This window comes from Etheostoma cragini, chromosome 2, assembly GCF_013103735.1.
Source record: "Etheostoma cragini isolate CJK2018 chromosome 2, CSU_Ecrag_1.0, whole genome shotgun sequence".
NCBI classification, from domain to species: domain Eukaryota; kingdom Metazoa; phylum Chordata; class Actinopteri; order Perciformes; family Percidae; genus Etheostoma; species Etheostoma cragini.
Genome location: NC_048408.1, coordinates 18514042 through 18530020, shown reverse-complemented (window position 1 = coordinate 18530020; position 15979 = coordinate 18514042). Strand labels below are relative to the sequence as shown.

Sequence of the window (15979 nt, the reverse complement as noted above, 5' to 3'; positions counted from 1 at the left end):
ATGTGTATATATATATATATATATATAGACATTAATAGCAACAAAAAGGATAGTTTATTTCCTTGACTTATAATAGGCCTTGACTTATTCTTTGACTTATCTAGACTTGTAATGTAATAAATCTACCTTCCTCCCTTCTGCTCCCAGGCGCCCTGTTGGAGAAGAAGATGGACCTGGACAAGCGGGGCATGGGCATGTCTGATTACAGTAATGGCATGAACAAGCCGATGGTGTGTCGGCCCTCTGCACTCTCCAAAGACCCCTCCGAACGCAACTCCTTTCTTGATAAGGTCAGACATTAATCAACTGACCAGTCATCAGGCTTTTACCAAACATATGTTGAAAATGAATGTAGTAAAGAAAAACAACATTGATAGTTTTGCTTTTACTTGAACTTCGATCTGTACTTGATTTTTGCAAGTCTTAACGTTTTGGGCCATTTGCCTTTTTAAATTTTAACTGTTTGGACTTGATACTTAGAAAGGTTAAAGGGACATTATGACCTTCATTATCTGATCATTTGTACTGTTGGTACAAATCTGCACTCACTTAATCAATCATGTTTGCAATTTGTAATGATACATTTTTTCATGTCCCCGGCCAACCATTTATTTTGCTCTGGTACAGGATGGTATTCTGTCAGATGATGCCCCCACATCACCGTTTCTGCCTTCCCCCAACCTGAAGCTACCCCTGGCCAACAGTAGCCTTTCTGGGCAGGGTCTGGGACAGGGCAACCCGGGGTTGGCCATGCAAAACTTGAACAACAGACAGGTAACACATTGAGCATGCATAGTTATACTATACACTTTTGCAGAACTGAAGTGAAATTGGAAAAATAAAAGAAACACTTGACAGTATTACACAATCCAAATAAAAAGACCTGCAGTAAAAACTGCCTTTGTGAAACGTTCATATGACATTGTTGAGATTGTGTATGGATTGCGATAATACAGTATATAGAACTGCAATGTTTTGTGAGGTAGTACTTTACCCTCTCTTTATAGTAAAGAAAACAGAGTTTATGGTTTCAAATTAGGCATATAGGCAAAATTGCTCAGATTTGCACCAGCAACATAGATACAATTTTAAGACAAAAAATGTAGGCATTTCAGGACTGAAGGCATTTGCAGTTGCCTTATTAACAAGATAAAGATAATTGAAATGGACTTTATTAACACCATAAGATGCTGACAGACTGTGCTACCAAACCTTATTCAGTGCAAAATAATTTGATACAATTAGAAAGTAAAGGCCAGTAACAGGCATTGTTTATCACACTTCAAATACTTAACCATCATTTTAAGATTTAAATGTAAATAATGCGGTAATTGCAACAACTGGTACATTTACACAAGCCTCTCTACCCACATGCTCCCCCAAATCTCCACTTTCTTGCTTGCTTATGCATGTATGACCTTGCCTGAAGTACCCATTAAAATCCGATAGTTATGCTCTATCAGATACAGCCCCTAGAGGCAGTCATGGCCCAGATAAACTACAGTATGTCCTTGAAGCCCAAACAAAGGCACTGGAAGCTGGCCTTTTTCTGCACTGAATAGAAAGACCTTGCTTACAGGATGGATATGGAAATGTGGATGAAGCTGCCTTTTAATTGATCTGGGCAATTTGGTAAATGACAATATAACTGCTCTGGAGTGGTCAAGAATACACACATTTCTTCCCAGTTTAATGACAAGCTAGCTCTTCAGTTAACTAAACGTGGAGGTTTTGAAGACCTTTTATAACTCCTGCTTATAGATACCCAGTGGAATGTTTGGCAGTAGTGGAGCAGCACAAACCCGGGCCATGCAGCAGCAGCCTCCTCAGCCACCAGTGCCACCTCTTAGCTCCTCCCAGCCTAGTCTACGTGCTCAAGTGCCTCAGTTTCTCTCCCCTCAGGTAGACACACACACACACACACACATTTAATGTGTAACATGGAGCTACATTGGTTCATAACACATAACAACAAGTAAAAGTATGCTGGCTGATAGTACTGATTGTCCCATAACGAGGGAACAGGATTTGACATATGCACTTTTTGACTGATATGCTTGACAAGCCAAAACTGGTACTATAATTTCTGCCTATCAAAATTCCAATTTTTAGAAGTGAATCAGGAGAAATGTATTGTGAAGACTGGCAAAAAACATCATAATGTATTTTCTGGGGGCCATACTATGCCTGTTATAACCACTTGGCTTTACAAGATTCCTCTAGCAGACCCTGTCTCCTCTCTTTTCCTTCTTACATGTATGTGGTAGTGAGTTGTTTTACCTTGCCAGAAGCTGCTTTTTTACAGCTGTTGTGATATGCAGTGACTAACTTATCATCTCTCCTTTATGCCCCCAGGTCCAAGCACAGCTCTTGCAGTTTGCAGCAAAAAATATTGGTCTGAACCCTGCACTTTTAACCTCACCAATAAACCCTCAACAAATGACCCTCTTGTACCAACTTCAGCAACTGCAAATGGTGAGTCAGTCTGTCTTGTCATCTGTATTAGCAGTACACAGTGTATTTAGTGGTTCTAAGCAGAATGTGTGTTGTGGACTTTAATCTAAATGGAAAGGAGATGAAACATAAAGCTAAAATGAGTTGAAATAAAGAAAGATTCATCAGATGGAAACAGTTGACTCCTCTCTCCTATTCTATTGTATTTTTTCCCTCTATTATTGTATCTTTTAATCATTATAATGTACTTTTGGTTCCCTTTATTCAGGCATACCAGCGTTTACAAATCCAGCAGCAGATGATGCAGGCGCAACGCAATGTTTCCGGCCCCATTAGACAGCAAGAGCAGCAAGTGAGTCAACAAATGCATCATTAAACCCACAAAAAGTATGATCATAAACGGAACTCATTTTGTGTGTGTGAGACCCCACTTGACGCTGTGACAGCTTCACTTTTTCTCCAAAAAATATTTTGATTCTCACATGATACCATAACAACAGAGGAAGAAGCATCATGAATTGTTACAACTGCAGTTGCTCAAACTTTGAGATATCAGCATGGGGACAGGTTGAACATGAGCCAACCACTCTTTCTGCTTTTGTGAAAAGGAGAAAGAGTTTGTTCTCCTTTTTAGATTTTTTTGGGTTCTTTTGTTAGACAGATATCAGCAACCCGCTGCAAGTTAAGGCCTGTTGAAAGAGGGGATGCTTTTCTGAACAATTTCCTTTTTTCCCACAATTTTTTTCACTTTTCATGCCACCTCGTCTTTTATTTTATTCAACACATTTTAATCCTCCTCCCTCTTTCTAACTCTATATTGTCCTTATTTTTCCATCCATTTTACTTCTACCGCCCTTTTAATTTTAGTAATCTTCTTGTTTTCCTCCCCCACCATTGACCAGATTGCTTTTTATGATGCGTTGTTTTGACACTGCAGCTCTCCTCTCCCAGGTTGCACGTACAATCACCAACATGCAGCAGCAGATCCAGCAGCACCAGCGTCAGCTGTACCAAGCGCTGCTGATGAAGCAGCAGCAACTTCCCTCCCATTCCTCTTCCTCCTCCGCTGGTCTGCATCCCTCCGGTGGCCCCGCCGGAGTCCATGGTTCCGGAAAATCAAACCTGGACCCCTACACAGGCCCACACCAGGCTCCTGGCCTAGCCGACTCAATGCACACCAAAGAGCCGCCGTCTTCGTCCAACGCCTACAGCACCTACCCTCTCTGTGAGTCTGGGGTTGGGACAACACAAAGTTAAAAAGAGTCCCTTTTGTTGAAACTATTTTAATCTGACTAAATGTAGCTTGCTTGTTGACCGTAGATACCATACATTGTGGCCACCCACAATGCATTCAATGAAAACACAACTAAACTAAAATTACATCAGTCCATTGCCATTCTTCTTTGAGAAATAAATGCCGATTCACATTTAGGGTCTTCCACCTTGACATCTGACAACATATTAATACCTACATTGTCATCCAATGAAAAATGTGGACCTTTCTGTTTTGTTTTTAACGGTTTTAATAGATGTTTAAATAAATATCTTCCACCACTGAATTGCATATTATGAAAACCTTTAAAGTAATATTTTTGTGTGTGTGTGTGTGTGTGTGTGTGTGTGTGTGTGTGTGTGTGTGTGTGTGTGTGTGTGTGTGTGTGTGTGTGTGTGTGTGTGTGTGTGTGTGTGTGTGTGTGTGTGTGTGTGTGTGTGTGTGTGTGTGTGTGTGTGTGTGTGTGTGTGTGTGTGTGTGTGTGTGTGTGTGTGTGTGTGTGTGTGTGTGTGTGTGTGTGTGTAGCTGGACTGAATCCAAACATGAATGTAAACTGCATGGAGGTCGGGGCTTTGTCCCTAAAGGAGCCCCCTCAGCCCCAATCCCGCCTGTCCCAGTGGACACACTCCAACTCCATGGACAGCCTCTCTGGCAACTCCTCAAACATGGAGAACAACCTCAATAAGCATGGTATGTCAAAGAAAAACATAGACAGGCATGCACATGCATATGCATGCACCACTTGTATACAAATACAAATTATACCACCTTTAGCATGTTCTAAGAAGGTATCTTACAAATAAATCCCAATTCCATCTTAAATAAATGCACATATTAAACAGATTCTGTATAATATTTTATTCTACCACAAGGCAGCTAATATGTTGTATATGACCACTATAATTCAACAGGGATTTGAATTATATACAGTATAATAATAAAAAAAGTCATTACTTTTAATATATGCAATAGTTTTTTGACATGGATGGACTTTGGGGATTGTTAGGAAAAGACTGTAAAATGATCTGTCATAATCACTAATGTCAGCCACCTGTCCTCACACATTTGAGCCTATCAGACATTGCAGATGGGAAATTTAACAGCATCTTTTATTGAAGCACTTGAGGTGTCAAATGTGTTTTTCTGTGTTTGTTATTGTCACACTATCTGACCGCAAGTTCATTCTCAGTTAAAACAGAAGCTGCTCAAGACCTGTTATATTTGAGATAATGTGATACCACTAAAGTACATATTCATACACGCAAAGCAGCCATGAATATTAACCATCTGCCAAAACACATTTGTATAGTATTATTTTGAGATTAGAAACTGACTCACACTATTTTGTTAAAGACTACGCTTTTCATTTTAACACTTAAGATTGTCTCAGAACTGGGCTTTTTTATCCCCACATTCTGTGAATGATAATTATAAGAATGTATCAGACACTTGAAATGACATTCATTCTTGGCTTCAATGATCAAAAATGTATTGACGTCTTTAAAATACACTCTGAGCATCAGTTAAATTTAATTTCAATGAAATTGTTTTAATAGTATCAAATTATCACAGAAGGTATCTCAGGTCACTTTACAGATAAAGTATGTCTGCGACAGCGGCAAGGAAAAACTTTCTTTTAACATGCAGAAACCTCAAAGACAATCTGGCTGTAAGTGGGCAGTCCTCTGTCTTTCCCATTTTGGGAAGGAGAGAGTGGGAGGTTCATAGTTCTTGTAAGTTCACATGCCGCAGCATTCTAGATCAACTGGAGAGTCTTAAGTGGATATTATTGGAGCAAGCTGATAATAAGGAAACACAATAATCCAGCTAGGAAGTAACATTAGGGAAAAGTCATATTCTCTTATTTGTCTTTGCAAATATTAGGTGCCATATCTGCTGCCTCTACCCTGTGCCCCCCTGGTAAGCCCCTGCAGATGGAGGACTCATACAGCCCTTACAATCTAATGTCCAGCTCTGAGTCCCCCAACAGCCCCCTGGTGCCCTCGGACAGCTGGGGACAGGGCAAGAACCCCAACGAAAAGATCTCCAATGGGACCAACATTAACTGGCCCCCAGGTGAGGACAAGATGCAAACAAATATCCCTAACCATAATCATGGAATTCCCACCATAGCTTCAACCTGCCTGAAGTTCTAATCAGCCAGAGGAATTGTTATCACCTGTGTGGTTGTGCAAAGCCTTTTAACACTTTACATTTCCAATAGTGAAACTGGCAGCAGAGGCGTAACTGATAACATCTACAACGGTTCCGTTTTATTCAACTGTCTCCATAATTCCTGTCGTACGACAGTGTGAAAGTGAGCCGGCATGCACAACACCAGGACCCTGAGAGTGAAGCAACTAAATGAAATTCAGACATTATTAATTTTATTATTTATACCTCTGCTTCTCTTGTTGGTACATATAAATTGCTTGTTAAAACAGCCTGTGGTCAACTGCAATTCCACAGTGTGTTTTGAGAATCTAATTCATGGCCCTCAGCAAGAGCAGAAGCTACTGTAATACCAGCTTATGGGCATCTGAATAGAAAACTAAAGAGTAATACATAAATACAAAAAAAGAGAAATATTTTGGATTGCGGAAAAATCTTTATTGTAGGACATCCGAATACAATGTTAAAGGTTTTGACTACAATGTAAAAAAGAGGAACTGCCCAATTCATTAAATATGTTCTGCACCAGATGCAGGCTTGTGTGAATTGTTTGAACTATGGAAAAGTCATGAGATGGCTAAAAGTTCTTTGAGATCTGTTGCTTTTTAAAATCGTTAATTAAGCACTTTATTAAGCATTTGATTTTGCTCCATTAGAGTTCTGCCCAGGTGTGCCATGGAAGGGCCTTCAGAACATCGACCCTGAGAATGACCCCAACATGACCCCTGGCAGCGTCCCCAGCGGGCCCACCATCAACACCAACATCCATGACGTCAATCGATACCTGCTGCGGGACAGGAATGGAGGTATGCACTAAGCAAGGACACATATTCATTTTAAGACAACCAGCAGTCCTACACCAAACACAAGCCACACTATCATGTGGTTGAACTAATGCATACATGAAGTTACTTGTTTTTTTTCTTTCTCTCATTCTACGATTACAACACTGTTACCTCTACGACCACATAGCCACTTCTCCAACTCTGCCACTTCAGAATGGCTCTCTGCCTCCAACCAGCAGTGACTGGCCAGTCAGTGGCTATTCTAGCTCTTTCATTCTGTCATCCTCTGATGGAGACGGCTCAGGTACACATCCAGAGTGTCTTCCCTACATGTGCTGACCTGCCAAACCTCTCCTCATCAAAATGGGAGCACTGATGCAACAACTAATTTGTGGTCTTTGGCTCCCTACTTATCCTAAACCTTACCTAACCCAAGTTTATGACCTTTTCCTTTACTCCAAGTGACACGTAAACTTGTGCCCTCTGTGCCTTTAGACAACACCCAACAGCAACCTCACCTAAATGTAACCTTTAACCATCTGTGCTTCTTTGACCCAACCCACAAATGTGTGTGTGTGTGTGTGTGTGTTTTTTAGATGTAATTCTTAAAAGATATGTTTTTTAGAAACTATTGTTTATACTTGTAGAGTCTATTTAACTATTGTTCTGTTTTTTGCATTTACAAAAAAAATGAGGGAAGTCAGAGATTTCACATTAGTCTAGAAAAGCCATTCATGAAACTGAAACATACATTAAAGTGGTACATGAAACTGAAACATAAATTTGAAATTATGAATTTTGACATAGTAGCCTGTAACCAACTTAGTTGTAACATCACATCTTCATCTGTTACTGATTTTATGTCCTCAATCTCCCCAACCTCTCTCCATGTAAAGGTAAACTGTCTGACATGAAATCCACCTGGTCTCCAGGGCCCATTTCCCAGAACCAAGCGTCTCTGTCACATGATCTGTGGAAAGTCCCTCAGGGGCCACGCAGCAACGCTGCCCCTTCCCGGCCCCCGCCAGGCCTTACCAACAATAAGCCCTCTTCCACCTGGGGTGGCAACTCTCTGGGCCTGGCCCAAGGCTGGAGTGCCTCCTACTCCTCTGGTAAGCACTCTCCTCTAAACTACAATTCACTTGTTTAAATTCTATCAGCAGCATCTTAAGGAAATTACCTGATTCTACCTTGTCACAAAGTCATGCACCGTTCCTCCAGACCTTTCTACCAACTTGCATTCTGTACATGTTAACCATTGCTAAGTCTATTCACACTTCTAAGTCTGAGGTTTCACTTCAAGGTATTTCAGGACCAGATCTCTTAAAAATTTATATCACATATACATTACAATCTCCAGTCCATTTAACTTTTAAAGAAACAAACGTGTTGCTGCAAAACTAAATTTAGATTGCAGAATTGAAAGTCATTTGCAAAAATCTGTTATTTACAATGAGATTAAATGAAGAAGTATCAACATCGCCTTGAATTGAAGACAACTTTATCCGATGTCAAAGCAACATATATTAACCCTTGGGATGTATATCACGGCCAGCAAACACAGGCATGACTGAAGATGTGTACGTGTGCCGAAGTTCACAGCTGCAACTCTGTGCTTACAGCACTTGCTATATAAAGGAACACGCCCTGTTAAACTGACATTTTGAGGTTTACCGGCTCTGTGAGAAGCTTCATTAAACAGCCTATATGTGACCTTGTTTTGATTAAAAAGGAAAGAGTGCTTGTAGTTGTGTAGACAAGAAATTGTGTGTGGGGAAATAGATAACAGATGGTGGAAGGTGTGTTCATCTGTTGTTTAAAAAGTTAAACTCTGATCTCAAGCCCAGAGCTCCCGAGCCCCCATAGAGATTAAAAGCATTACATTGGCTGGACAAAACATAAAAGAAAATTACTATTCTAAGAATACTGTCATTTCACTTTAAATCTATTCATCCCATACTCCATTTGTCTTCACATTTGCCTATTGAACCAAGTTTATGAGTGTAATGGGAAAATAATTGCTTTTAAATCACAAATGCACTGACATTTCATCCTGGCAAACTCTGCAGCTCTGCGACTTTACTTTTTTTACATTATATTTGACATTTTGTGTCACAGAGGGAACCACCTGGAGTACTGACAGCTCCAACAGGACCAGCAGCTGGCTGGTGCTGAGGAATCTCACCCCACAAGTATGTCCTCTGTACTACTAGTTCTTGCTAGATTGAAGCCATATATTATAGGTAAAGCCAGCATGTAAATATGAGCATTTCAAAGATCTGGTCAAGGATCGATGTCTCAAACAACCCATCCGATGGCTTAGGGGGTAGGATACTCAAAATGTGAAAAATATCATTCTGTGCTTTTAGTTTGCCTTTGAGCAAGTGTGATACAAAACATTTAGACTGTGTACAGTGAGTAAGGGAAATAAATAGACTGAAAGTACGGTGTAATGCAGCTGATTAAACTCAGTTATTAGGTGTAACTGCAATTAGTAATGCACTTGTGTGTTCTGTTGTGCTCCAGATTGATGGTTCCACTCTGCGAACCCTGTGCATGCAGCACGGCCCCCTGATCACATTCCACCTCAACCTGACCCAGGGGAACGCTGTGGTGCGCTACAGCTCCAAGGACGAGGCTGCAAAGGCCCAGAAGTCTCTGCACATGTAAGCCTCAGCAAAGTATCATGTATCAGCCAAAGGGGGATCCCAATAGCACAAAGAAACTAAGAAATTAAATTTTTGACTTCCCAGGCCTTTTTTATTTTAACGTAGCTAAAGCAGTTATTACAGAGAAAGAAAATGAGAAATCTAATGGTACCTACCTACCTGCTTTCTTAAATGTGTTTCCCATCATGAGAACAGTTCAGCTTTTTGCATGACTGTAGACCATGTTATTTTTGTATCTGGGCAGTCACATGAAAGAGGAGGTGGCGAGTCATGCGGTTGTCAGCTGTACTGTAATATTATTGTGGTTATTGCAAAAATCAAAGTGAAATAGAAGGAAAGAACAGCGCAGAGAGGGTCTGGAGGAACATTGGCTGTTTTTAATCTTAAGTTTGTCCTTAATTTTGCTTTGATAATAGTGGTAGCCACTGCAGCTGGTTGTCATGGAAACATAATGCAAGCTCTGTGACCCACTTTTCATTATCAGCAGCACAAAATGTGCTTATGGCAGGGCGCAAAAAAACGTTAAAGCCCTAAAACGAACAGTACAATTTGCTCAAAAAGTATGTCAGCTGTATGCTGTGGATTCTTTTTTTTTATTATGAAAGAACACATGTTCATAACATAAAAAACTATTAGTTCCTTATTTCTGGTTGAATTATCATTGTAAGACTGATTTCCTCTTTTGTCCTCTGTAAGGTGTGTGCTCGGAAACACCACCATCCTAGCAGAGTTTGCCGGTGAGGAGGAGGTGAACCGCTTCTTTGCACAAGGCCAGTCGCTGGGAGCTAACACCACTAGCTGGCAGGCCAACCCAGGAGCTAATCAAAACCGGATGGGCGGGGCAGCTCAGACCCACTCTATTGGCCAGTGGAGCAGCGGTGGCGGTGGAGGCAAACCCAGTGGAGGCGACCTGCTGTGGGGCGGTGTACCCCAGTACTCCAGCCTGTGGGGACCGCCAAATGGAGAGGACGCCCGCGTGATTGGGAGCCCAACTTCCATTAACACCCTGCTGCCTGGAGATCTGCTGAGTGGGGAGTCCATGTAGGATGATGCCACGATACACTAACCAACCAACTAAGCAACCAACCCACCACCACGTCATGTAAGCCATTGGTGGAAGGTGGGTTGGAAAAAAATACAACAACAAAAATATGAACAGGAGCAAAACCCAAGCAAATTATGTGGCGATAATCAGTATCAATTTGAACTGTTTTGAACTGTGAATAGTGAATCAGAAGGCCGGGGTCCCTCCCACATGGACTACAGACCCCAGTCTTTCTGTTTTGCTTTTGTCCTTTTTTTTTTTTTTTGTCCTTTTGGTTTATTTGAAAAGCATCGTATAAAACAGACTGAAATGAGACACAACACAAAGAAACCTTTCAAGTGTTTTAAGTTTTTCCATAAGTATACATAACATTCTATGTGAATTCTTTTTTTTTTTTTTTCTTCTTTTTTTTTTTAGGAGAAGCAATCAAAGCTGCCATCTGAGACTTTCCTTTTCCCTCCAAAAAAAAAAACAAAAAATCATCCCAAAATAAGAATTAAGACGACCATTCCCAGCATGTCCATGGCCAATGATTTGGTTCAAAGACGTTTAGACTAGTCAACGTTTGTTTCTCAGCACTAATATTAGCCTTAAGTGCTCTCTGGCCCAGGTCCTTCCCAAGCCGCCTTTTTTAGTTTGTTTTGTAACTGAAGAAATAGCTGAAATCTTGCACAGTTTCACCTCTGAGCCAGCAAGTGGTACAGGATATGGCTGGTGACCAACTCTGTCACTGGGCAGTAAAAAGGCCTGGCCACGTGACTGGCCCTACCAATCATCAGCTTAATTATTTTAATTTTGTATTCTCAAAGGGATTGACAAAGCTGTTAAAATGTTCTTTTTTTGTAGGTCTAGACCCAAGCGCATTTTTGATATATATCACATATAAGCTGAGAGATTATTTGTCAACCTTGCTGCGTGTCTCTGTTTCCGTACATGTCTATGTATGTCCGGTGGCACCTAATCATTGACGTCGGCAAGCCCAGATCCTACTGGTCACCTTAAACCCAGTTGCTTACTGGTGCTTTGTTGAATTTTCTATTGTCGGATTTGTTATGAAGCCCATGGGCAATGTGGTCTGCCAGTTTTCGGAGTAAAAAAAGAACACAATTTCACCTTTTAGTTACATTGTGCAATATATACCATAGACCTTTCTTCCGTCCATACTCTATGTCCACCGGAGCTGTTTTTTTTCTTTTCTTTAGTTTTTTTGATTGTTGCTGATTGCAGCAAAAGACTGGAACTTCAAAAAACCTTACCCCCTTTCAAAACTTGGATCCCCTCCAGGCCGCCAATCTCCCTGAAACTGTTGGGAAAACTCTGCAAAGAGGAAGAAGCAGCTGTTGAACTGTGCATGCAGCAAAGTGTACTAAATAGTGACAGTGGTACACAATAATGCACACTTCCTCTCTGCCACAGCCACACCCAACAGAGACTGAATCTACTGCAGTGGGATTGGATGGTTCTGGGTATCTGGCACAATACCAAATAAGGTTTCTCCTAATGCAGTAGACCTACAAGTGTTCCTTGTGTTTGTTACTGTACAAACAAAGGAGACTAAGACTTTTATAAATTCAAAGGGTTTTATCATAGCACTTATGAAGAGCAAATCGCTTCAACTGCAATCCAATAAATCAAAAAAAGAGCATGATAGACATTGAAAACAAAAAGAAATACTGCTCTCTTATGTAATATATCTATTCCTTGGAAATGTGTCTGGCGATGTTCCTCTGGTAGCAGGATGAAGGGAAACAAAACTGAAATGTACCATTGGGGGGGGAAAAAACTGCAGTCAATGAATTTTTTTCCTTCTGAACAATATCTAAGTGAATATCACTGTTACTCCAAATGTTAAGCCTTGTTCTGTTTGGAAGCACTAGACTTGCAACGTCAGCTGTCTCTGACACCCGCTGGCCAGTCAGCCAGTCGATGGGTGGGGAGTGGGAGTGTCCACTGAGTGCCTCTCTGCTGTGGTCCTCTGGGTGTCAAGCGGCAGCCCCACAGCGCAGCACTTCCTCCTGGGCTCCACTTGACCCTCTCTCAGTCTGGCAAGAAATGCGGCTCCTCCAAGACCGGCCAATCACGGTTCTCCGCCACACACAGCATCTTCAACGGGGACCCGCCACCGCTCGACCCTGCTGTCGTCCTGCCCTCTCCCCCATCTCTCAGTTCTTTGACACAAAGATCACTTTAGCTGGAAGATGTAATAGTCCTATTTCTGGAATTTTTGCCAGTGTACTTTTTATTTTTTTTGGAAAAGATCATTTTGACTTTATTTTTCAATGTGTTGTATTGTTATTTGTGTCTACATGCAGTGGTCTACAAAACAATGGCTGCTGAACTAGCCCTTCACTGTTCATATGCAGAAACACTTTGGTCAGAGGTGCCTCTGTATGTTCATCCTGTGTATTGAATGCAAAACGGGGATCAATACTACAGAGTTATTGATTGTCTATTTGTTTATAACTGATCATGCTTTGTGTTTGACAGTATTCTGTAGTACTTCCAGGTAGTATCTTTAGGTTGTGTAAAAAAATAGGGTGTCTCAGACAGGGGTGTGGGTGTTTGTTGCTCTTAAACGTCTCCGCGTGCCCACAGGCTGTCCCCCCAGGCTGTCCCCCCTTGCCCTTTGCCTAGCTGCTACGCTATGACCTCCTCTCACTCGTCACCTCAACCAGACCCAGTAGCCCTCCCCTGACCAGAGACCAACAGTCCCTCCTATCTGTTTCTATGCAAAAGATTAGAGGTTGGGGCTCTTTTACAGCCAAACCTGACTCGGGAATGAGCACTCCTCCCAGAGCTTGGCACACCCTAACCTTGTCCCCCGTGCGCTTCTGTCAGCACTTCAGAATGGCCGCCGTTTCTGTAAAGTCAGGCTAAGCCGCCAGAACACTGTCATATACTTAAGACCGAACACTTTATCAAAGGTCGGCCTTTTTCTCTGCGCTGAAGACACTTCTGTCCAGCTTGATCTCAGGGTAGGGGAGTAGATGATACAAAGTATAAGATGCAGCTCTCCGTATCTGTCCTTTCTACTGTGAGAGCAAAGTCTTAAATTAAAAGGCCATCTGCGCAACAATATGTACGGACCTCATGCCTCGAACTTAATCCTAATTGGAAGGGAAAAGCCTTGTATTGAATTCTTTTCTCAAAAGATGGTCTATTGTTAATGTTTCGGGGCCCATTATTGCGTGTAAAAGTTGGCAACGTAATGTGCCAATATAAATTTGCTGTGTCATACTGTATCTGTATAAAGAGCACTTCTGTTCCCTGTTTCGAGGAGCTTTGATAACCTTAGCAGAGGGTGCAGCGGGGGACAGGAGGGATCAAACAAATGGCGGCAGCATCACACCCTTAAATGACTGAGATTTTTTATTTTATTTTATTTTTTATTTTATTTTTATGCTTTTGTGGAGAATGCCCTATGCTAACAAGAAAATCTTTACTCAGTTGGGTTTCAGTTTGCTACAGTGCACAGTTGATGATGGGTAATCCCGGGTACATATTTTTTTAAAACCAAAAATGAAATTGCATTTTAACGTCATTTTTATGAAGTTTGACATAAAAATCTAAAAAATGGTAAAAAATCTAAGTGAGAAAAAAAAAATCTATAATATGATAAAGCTCTGCACTTCTAGCTGAAACGTCTCTGGTCATCAGGCTCTACTACCCCTATCTAAAGGAGTAGAGTGGTGGCCGGGGTGCCTTTTTGTGGATGCTGTATTTATCTTGTTTTTATGTTTGTGTCCTGCTCAAAGCGGGCCCACTGAACTGTACATTTCCACAGACCCAGATGGCTTGGGCCCACTGTATCAGCATCACTCTCCTCACTCTGCATCAGCAGGAGGGGAGGAGCACATTTCAAGAGGTACAAAGTCTTAAAAACATTTAAAAAAAAGAGTTAAAAAAAAACTTCTATAAAAAAAACTTAAAAAAAATAAATAAATAAACAAACAAGATAAACGAAAAAAGGCTACCTTTCAGGACTTGGAGTCCTGCAGCACACAAGCAAAAATCACTATTGCCTGTTTCTGTAACTGCCTTCATCCAAGCTCAGACAGACCCAATAGCCGAGGACCTCCCAGCATCCTGTACTAACTGGAGAACCCTGACAGGGAAGGGGGTTTCCCATGCTGCACCAGCATCGAGAGGTTCTCCTCTCTACACTCTGTTTTAGATAACAGTATATATGTATACACTATATATATATATACACTATATATATACTTTATATATATACTGTGAGTTTGGTGTGTGGTATCACCTCTTCAGACTTCTTGGATCGTAACCTCTGACACTTCATTTTTGTTTGAAAGGTCTTGGTTTAATACAACTGAAAAATGAGCAATATGTATTTCCCCGCAAATAAGTGATACGAAGGAAAGGATTTGGGTCGGGTGTAATCTGATACTTGATTGATTGAAAGCTACGCCTTTCTTATATGGAGTTGGATATGTACGTTCTGGTTTTGATGACATATTGCAGTACTTTGAAGTGCTTGTACTGTATATATGTGTATTTGTTTGTTAATTAGCCTGTCTAAAAGCCCAACCCATCCAGTCGATAAAAAATCCCAAACATATCAAAACAAGACAAACTATTGAACACAAATACTTGAATCATGAAGCGCCAATAATGTAATGTGAAGTCAGTAATTCATTTCTTGTTTTCTCCATCTGACAGGTACACGTAGGGGCTTTTAGAAAATATAAAAAACAATGTATTGCATTAAGTTACAAATACAAAATCTTAAAAAAAAAAAAAAAGTCATCTTAGACGTGTGCTTGAAAGTCAGATGTTTGTATGAATGTGTGTGCAAGAAACTGTGTGTACTGGGCACATGGCCCGTTATGTTCCACTCAGTATGATATATTTTTTTTGTCGGTTTTTATCTTCTTTATTGTTCTGTCAAAAAAAAAAAATTCTGATAGACATTGTTATTATCTTCTAATGTTGCACTGAGTGTCTTCTACCCCTCACTCAGCTAATGGTAGATAAACGAGTCTAAGTACGGAGGGGAGATGGTGACAATTCATGTGTACATGTTTACTCAAGGACTTAATGGATTTTTTTCATTCTATCTGTACAAGGTTGATCTACCTTATAGTGGCTTTTCTTGTGGAATAATCCAGTACAAGGGTTATCATTGAGTATTGCACCATTTTGTTCCAATTATACAATAAAATGCTGAAAAAAAAAAAAAAATTAAAAATACAAAAAAATTACAAAAAGAAAAATAGGGGAAAAAAACTAAGAATTGTGGCCATAGATAGTTGTAGAAGGACTAGTAATCCCGATGTTAACTTCATGGAGAAAGGGATAAAGTGTGGGAGGTGAGTTTGTTACAAGACTCATTTCAGAGGTGCCTATCTTTTCTTTTTTTGTTGCAAAAGCCACCTGTCGTTTACAAGCATTTCATTTGTCTAAAGTTCAAGGAAACAAGAATTTATAACAGGAATGTTGTAAAAAAAAATTTAAAAAAGACGAATTTCATCTTCCATCAAATATGGACATGCAAATCTTGAAAAATGAAGATTTATGCTACTTTAAGAACTCTGGGATTGATCAGTGTTATTTCATATTT

The 15979-nt window shown here is 40.5% G+C and overlaps 1 protein-coding gene across 4 annotated transcripts in view; it reads left to right on the top strand.

Annotated features, from left to right (window-relative positions):
- Positions 1-14304, top strand: part of tnrc6c2 (trinucleotide repeat containing adaptor 6C2) — a 56825-nt gene extending 42521 nt beyond the window's left edge. For 2 of the 4 annotated variants that reach the window (XM_034883234.1, XM_034883243.1), the window contains 14 exons: positions 148-290; positions 628-774; positions 1762-1902; positions 2356-2475; positions 2723-2806; positions 3406-3679; positions 4253-4417; positions 5612-5803; positions 6556-6705; positions 6872-6988; positions 7581-7796; positions 8803-8876; positions 9211-9350; positions 10050-10398. In XM_034883234.1, the coding sequence (XP_034739125.1) occupies positions 148-290; positions 628-774; positions 1762-1902; positions 2356-2475; positions 2723-2806; positions 3406-3679; positions 4253-4417; positions 5612-5803; positions 6556-6705; positions 6872-6988; positions 7581-7796; positions 8803-8876; positions 9211-9350; positions 10050-10398 (2312 nt within the window). Of the gene's footprint in view, positions 1-147; positions 291-627; positions 775-1761; positions 1903-2355; positions 2476-2722; positions 2807-3405; positions 3680-4252; positions 4418-5611; positions 5804-6555; positions 6706-6871; positions 6989-7580; positions 7797-8802; positions 8877-9210; positions 9351-10049 lie in introns of all 4 variants that reach the window. The other 2 variants (XM_034883216.1, XM_034883225.1) reach the window with 2 other exon arrangements.
- Positions 14305-15979: the final 1675 nt, after the last annotated feature.